We start from the raw sequence: 7,500 nt of genomic DNA on the forward strand, positions 1-7,500 counted from the left end.
CTGATTTCTCCCTCCCTGCCATTGGTGGGTATCTGTTGCTTCAACAAGCTCAAAGTGTTCTGATAGGCTGATGACTAGAGCAGGTGTAATCTGCTGTGTTCTGATAGGCTGATGACTAGAGCAGGTGTAATCTGCTGTGTTCTGATAGGCTGATGACTAGAGCAGGTGTAATCTGCTGTGTTGTGATAGGCTGATGACTAGAGCAGATGTAATCTGCTGTGTTGTGATAGGCTGATGACTACAGCAGATGTAATCTGCTGTGTTGTAATAGGCTGATGACTAGAGCAGGTGTAATCTACTGTGTTGTGATAGGCTGATGACTAGAGCAGGTGTAATCTGCTGTGTTGTGATAGGCTGATGACTAGAGCAGGTGTAATCTGCTGTGTTGTGATAGGCTGATGACTAGAGCAGGTGTAATCTGAAAAAAAAACACTGGATCAATTCACAGCTGAAGTGTAGTCGTGTTGGCATAGTTGATAACTACAGTATGAGGGGGGGGGGTGAGGAGTGTCCAGCAGTGCAGTACTGCAGTAGTCCAGTAGGAGGGTCATGATCACGAATAGACTCAGAGCGAAAGTGCAAACTGATTATGTTGAGAGGCATTGGTACGCAACACGACACGGCCGCTACGCTAAAGTCAAAGATGGGGGAAGTATTTCTGGTGCAGTTTAGCTACAGTCGGACAAGGAGCTGCATGGCTGCTTTGGACACTAGAGGAAAGTAGCAGAGTGCAAACAGGTGATTGGGGCTTATCAAGTCTGAACAGCAGCAGAGGGAACAGAGGTAGTGTGAAGTGACCTGGGGAAGAAACAGGACAGAAGATAGAGCCGAGGAAAGTATTACAGGGCTGACTGAGCAATGATCGGGGATGGATTTCACTCGACTGGGTCTGCAGTCTACGGGGGCAGAAAGTCAAAACAGGAAGTGAGAGAGGAAGAGGAGTTAGAAAGAGAGAGAGAGAGACAAAGACGTATTGCATTGGTGAAGTTTGACTTCGTATTTGGGGGGTCACTTGTCTATCATATCAAGTTTACGACTCTGAATCCACTTATGTGTGCGTGATTCTGAGTTTTGAGTGCAGATCAGTGTGGGATGGCCCTGTTGAAGATTTTGGTTGTAACACGTTTGGGTGATGTTCATAAAAAGTGATCCGATTCATATTCATATTTAATCTCGCATTCAATCATAAAACTAGAGGGGATTCGGTAGAGTGCATATCCCCGCCAACCGTTCTACAAAGTTTTGTGCTGTTACATTAATCTGTTTGTAACTTAGCCCCCGTTCACACAGGACACCGAAGCAACGCTCAACCTAAGCTCTACCTACGCTGAACCCACAAGTTTCATTTAGGCGTCCATGTTAACTGAAGCCACGCTGAAGCCACGCTCAAGCGATCGTTCAGGATTCACGCCTATTTTCCAAGCGTGACGCGTGAAGCTGCCAGGCATGAAGTCAATGGGAGTTGTGGGCGGGTTCAAGGTGCGCCGAGGAGGCGCTGAGAGGAAAAGAGAAGGCTTCTTGTGTGAACGGTGAGGCGTCAGTTCAGCTTGTGCCTGCCTCAAGCTTCAGTTCTACTTACGTTCGGTGTCCTGTGTGAACAAGGGCTTAGGCGCCTTTTGGTGATTGAACACGCGCATTGCCACGCCCTGTTTCGTGGAAAGTTATTTTTATTTTTTTAGATAATTGTTTGGGACATTTTGCCTTTATTAGATAGGATAGGACATGACATGCTGCAAAGGGCCTCTGGTCGGATTCAAACCCGCGTGAAGGGCCAAGCCTCTGTGGTACGCGTGCTACTAGGTGAGCCACCAGGACGCACAAAGTTGATCATTCTAAGTAACTCCTTCACTACTAACAATCCTACAAGCCATCTGTCAGGTAACTGTTCTGTCAGGTAACTGAACTACAGAGAAAAGCAAAGAATAAAAGACAATGATGCACTCACCATCAGACCACCTGATGGCATCATCCAGGTGCAGTGGCAGTCCCTTCCACAGTGCCGTGTCTTTAGGGTAGCCCAGGTCCATTCGTCTCAGGTGGTCGTCGTAGCGCCAGTAGTGGCTGTCCTTGAAGAAGTAGGTCTTGTCGTTGTGCAGCCAGACGAAGGCTGCGTCCACGCCCTCCACGGGCAGGCCGAAGTCACTGATTGGCCGGGGGTAACCCTCTTCCACGTTGTTGTCTTTAAATATCCAGTAATTTAGACCTGAAGGGGGGCGGGACATAGATATATCAGCCAAAGAAAGGGAAAAAATCTCAACAGTTTGGAATATGCTATATATACCCAATATTTTGCAAATGACACATGACAGAATTTTTTAAACCACAATGAGACAGCTGACTAGATATGAACTTGAACTTGAAACAATGTGTTTGAAAAGATTGAAACATTGGCTGATCACGGGATCGACTTTTGTCATTTTTGAAAGAATAACTAGACGCCACTTGCTAGAGTGCATGCAGTACCTCTGCCAACCTGTCGACAAAGTTGTGTGGTGTTACATGAATCCTTTTGGAAGTCAGGCGCCTTTTTGTGATTGGCCACGCCCATTGCCACGCCCAAGTTAATCAGAGATCTAAGATGGTCCATGACCTGCTTCTCTACCAAGGTCGTGCAAATCAGTTGATCACTTTATGAGATATCCTGTAGACAAACAGGGGCAAAAACCTATACTCCCAGGCAACTCTGTTGGCGGAGGTAATAAAAATGCCTGGCCACACTTTATTCTGAAAATCCAAAACTTATACTCAACTTCCTGTAAAGTGATTATAAATTGTGGATACTGAGTTTCAAGTGCGCCTCATGCTGTGCGCCGCGGGCAGCGAGCCTGCCGGCGCAGCTCCTCGGAAATGTGACTCGACGCAGCTGACGAGAACAGCACGAGTATAATAATATAATATAGATGGGGAGATAACAGGAGAGAGGGAAAGCTATTACCGAGTATATGCACTACATCCTCTCCTTGGACTAACTTCTAGTCATTGAAATCCTGGTCCAAGACCATCACCGCCGACACCCACTCCACCCTCACCACCTGCCTTTCTGATATTCCCGCTCCACCCAGGATTTTTCACTCACCATTGCTCCATTGTCACTCCCTCCACCCACGTCCGCAGCCTTGCTATCATTCTCGACCCCACCCTCTCCTTCCTCCCGCATGTCAACCAGATCACCGAAACCACCTTCTTCCACCTTAGGAACATTGCCCCGGCGTCTACACCCCTCACTATCCTTCTCTGCTGCTGAAACACTGACCCATGCATTCATCACATCCTGACTGGACTACTGCAACAGCATCCTTTATGGCACACCCTCCAAAATCCTCAATAAACTACAATACGTCAAAAACTCTGCTGCCCGCATGCTCACCTCCACCCGCCGCTCCGACCACATCACCCCCGTCCTCCACCATCTCCACTGGCTCCCCATCAGATACAGGATTCACTTCAAAATATTACTCATCACCTTCAAAGCCCTCAACAACCTGGCCCCACCCCACCTCTCCGACCTCCTTCACCATCACACGTCTACCTGCTGCCTCAGGTCCACCCTACCTCTCCAACCTCCTTCACCATCACACGTCTACCCGCTGCCTCAGGTCTGCAGACGCTAACCTCCTCCAACCCATCAAAACCAAGCACCGGACCTGATGGAGCTGCCCCCCACCCTCTGGAATGCCCTCAGTCATATCCGTCAGGCAGACACTCTGTCATCCTTCAAAAAAGCCCTCAAAACCCACCTCTTTACTATTACCCTTGCTTTCAAGCCATGAAGTACATTTCTCTCTCACCTTTCTTGTTTATGTATTTATTTTTCTCTATTAAAGTTGTTTTTTGTGTGTATTGTAAAGCGTCTTTGAGCATTAGGAAAAGCGCTATATAAATCTGATGTATTATTAGTATTATTATTATTAGTGAAATCACACAACTGACTCATTTTGCTGGGGACTCCCCCTGCGACCCCTCGCCAAGCAAGGCTCCAAGGTGAGGCGGACACAGAAGTATATTTCAGCCTTTAGAGTTACATAGTCTGTTACATAGTTACATAGTTACATAGTTACATAGTCTGTTACATAGTTACATAGTTACATAGTCTGTTACATAGTTACATAGTTACATAGTTACATAGTCTGTGGCGATGCACCAAATAGGAAAGGGACACTTTGTACTTTCTTTGACGTCTGTTAGTCGAGTATCAACATTGGACTATGAAATGTTCCCGAATGCTTGGCTGTCGTATAATTCAGAATTTTGCCTGACACTCAGTCAAAGAGAAAATTCCCTGTAGAAAGATAGATTATAAACACTTCACAGTATATGAATATAAAATACCAAATATGGAGTATGGCCAGCCTTTGCCTTAAGAAGCAATTGCAGTTTTACATTTTTTAATGGGGAGTCAAGGGGGTTGAGTTCTATAGGGGGCGGGGGGGGGGGGGGGGGGTCAAAGGATATGCATAGTCAGCATCTATATAAGTCTACACAGAGACTAAATGCAGAAAGTTGCAAGGAGAAACTTGTCTGGTCTTGTTTTCCAACTTTACCCCAAGTTTTATTGGCCTGGTATTTTTTATTGCCCTATATATTCCCTGATTTGAAATAAAGGCTTTTTAACTTAGTCCTCCTCCTCGGGTAACTGATGTCTTGTCTCGTAAATATGTTTAAAAAGAATAAACAGACTGTAAAAAAGATAAAACCCTCCTTCTCTGTTAGCGCCTGCCTTGTATGGTTCTCTTTCTATTGTTATCACCATCATCTGTCATAGTGTACTGTAAGACACTGTTGCCTATTCATAGCTTTCAAGGGGCGTTACGTGCTGCCGGGAACGCCCACCTGACGGTCAAAAAAAAACTTGTTCATTCCGCTGCCACCCGAGTCGACTAGTTTCTCACGCTGTGTTTGTTCAGCCGTTTGTACACACGTCTTTGCGGCCAACATTTCATCAAAGGTAAGCTCAAGTAACGTTACAATAATGATTAAAATACCCCGTTAACGTTACTTGAGCTTACCTTTGATGAAATGTTGGCCGCAAAAACGTGTGTACTTTGATGGTAGAAAAAAAGCCATTTGCCCTCCCCAGCGACTGAACCACGTCTAATCGCACAAATCCACAACCTCCTCCCTTCTGAGTTTTCTTTCTCCGACGGGATTCTGTAAAAGCACAAGCCAGGCGTGTCTCCTCGTCGGTTAGTGCAACCGATAGCACAACAGGTATCCGGCATTTTGGCTGAACAAAAACAGCGTGAGAAACTAGTCGAGGCGGCGTTTTTTTTTTTGACCGCCAGGTGGGCGTTCCCGGCAGCACGTAACGCCCCTTGAAAGCTATGAATAAAGCATAAGGATACCTACAATGGGGAAAGTTACTTTTGAAACAGACTAGTGATATCTTAGACTCATTTCAATAATGAAGACTACTTCCTAGCCCACGCCCATCTCATCATTGCTATGCACGCCCCTTTTCATTCATGCCTCTGCCCCCGTCCAGTCACACACAGTCATCCACGCTTTTAGTCAATCAGCTCAAGCCACTCCTTTCTCTCCATTTCCCGCTGAGCCAATCACCTGCTGTTACGCCTCACTTGTGTTGTCGCCACACAGTTGCTGCGATCGCCGTTGAAGCAGTTGTTTCGCCCCCACCTCCTCCCCTGACCACCACCGACGTCATGTCATCATATCATGGAGTCATACGCCAAACCTAATTTGTTTATTGTATCATTGAAGTTTATTTGAACCTTCTTACTAGTCTCTCATTATTGAAGTTATTTTACTTTGTTACCTGCCCTAAACAGTAACTACTTGCATTACATTAACTACGTTTTTATTCTTTATTAGAAATAACTTTCAAGTTACTGGACCCGCTTAAACACAAACTCTTTACAGTATAAAACACCGACCTCTGAAAGTACCACTGATATACTGTAGGGCAGAATTGTAAGATCACAGAGCCTGAACTGATCATGATCAAAATCAACAGATTGCGCTCACAACCCTGACAAGCACTTTCAATTCAACTCTTCAGTGTCATATTGAAAGATAAGATCAGTTATGTTCTTTCTCTCTTTGATCATTTCAAAGTAAAGCGTGACATCTATTGACATGGCCTATAAGGCACCAACCACACGCCAACCGCAGCCATGCAGTCTGCTTTCAATAATGTCATGACAACATCTTCTTTTCTTTTCTTTTCTTTTCGCACTAACCGTCAAATTCAGCCATTTGTAAGGAAAAGTGCAAAATGCACGTTTGAAAACCAACGCCTTGAGTTACTCTGCTTTACCGCAAAGAAGTGTGAGTACTCTAACATGTGATGGAGTTACACCCAACACACTATAGTAAAAAGCCTTTGAAGCAAATTAATTTTCAAAATGAATCAATTTCTAAAGGCTTTTGAGAAATAATGATGGTGGCTCTCATCATGGCCGGAGGAAATGAAACATTCTGTTGTCAGGAATTTAATTCAGCTACAAATGCAACTCGGGTTAATTTGCATAGCTTTCCTTGAAGGTCGGAAAAGAGACGGTGTTACTGCACACTGCTGGAAAATGTGGGTCTTGGTTCTCTTGTGTCTGCGTTAGGGGTGCACCGATCGATCGGCAAGCAATCTGTACCGGCCGATTTTGACCTCAAATATGCAATCGGCTGATTGCCGATATTTCGGATGATTGCCGTTTTTTTTTTTTTTTTTTTTTTAAATAAAAAAAAGCCCTATCACTAATCAGGCTTTCCAACGATATAAAATACAATGCCAATTGGTATTATTAAAGGGGAGAAATAATCGACCGAAATAACATTTCCAAACTTTTTTTGAGGAGTTTATATATCGGTGATCGGTGATCGGTCGATGATCGGTTGGGCAGATATTTCCCATAGGCGATCGGCAATCGGTGATCGGTGGCAAAAAACGTGATCGGTGCACCCCTAGTCTGCGGGAATTGTGGGTGGGTTTGGTAGGGGACAACGTAATCCGAACCAAAGCCCAAAACGTACAGTTTCATGGGTATAAGGAGACAGTAGTGAAAAATGAACAGAGGGCAAACCTCCGGTGGGACTGATGATGCTCAAATCCATTTGAGCGTATCAAAGAGAACAAAGTGTAGGTGTGATTTCACTCATTAGGTGCTTTCCTGCAGCATACCTTTGAAAAAGACTATCCTGTGGTCCCCAGGCCTCTCATACACAGCATCCACACTGTCCAGGTTGGCCGGTAGCCCCCTCCAGAAGCGCTGGATCTGAGCCGGACGCAGAGACACCAGGTGCTTCTCTCTAGTCAGTCGCCAGAAATATTTCCCTATGAGAGAGAGGAGACAGGAGAGGTTGGAACAGTCTACTTCCCTATGAGAGAGAGGAGACAGGAGAGGTTGGAACAGTCTACTTCCCTATGAGAGAGAGGAGACAGGAGAGGTTGGAACAGTCCCTATGAGAGAGAGGAGACAGGAGAGGTTGGAACAGTCCCTATGAGAGAGAGGAGACAGGAGAGGTTGGAACAGTCCCTATGAGAGAGAG

At 45.4% G+C, this 7,500-nt stretch overlaps 1 protein-coding gene across 1 annotated transcript in view; it reads right to left on the bottom strand.

The window, feature by feature from the left end:
- Positions 1-7,500, bottom strand: part of LOC310795759 (matrix metalloproteinase-17-like) — a gene marked incomplete at both ends in the record, with an annotated part of 206,176 nt that overhangs the window by 15,702 nt on the left and 182,974 nt on the right. Inside the window, 2 exons of the mRNA XM_083657836.1 lie at positions 1,946-2,203; positions 7,133-7,285. Coding sequence (XP_083513962.1) covers positions 1,946-2,203; positions 7,133-7,285 — 411 coding nt within the window. The remainder of the gene's footprint in view (positions 1-1,945; positions 2,204-7,132; positions 7,286-7,500) is intronic.

Source organism: Poromitra crassiceps (assembly GCF_964638095.1).
Source record: "Poromitra crassiceps genome assembly, chromosome: 21".
NCBI classification, from domain to species: domain Eukaryota; kingdom Metazoa; phylum Chordata; class Actinopteri; order Beryciformes; family Melamphaidae; genus Poromitra; species Poromitra crassiceps.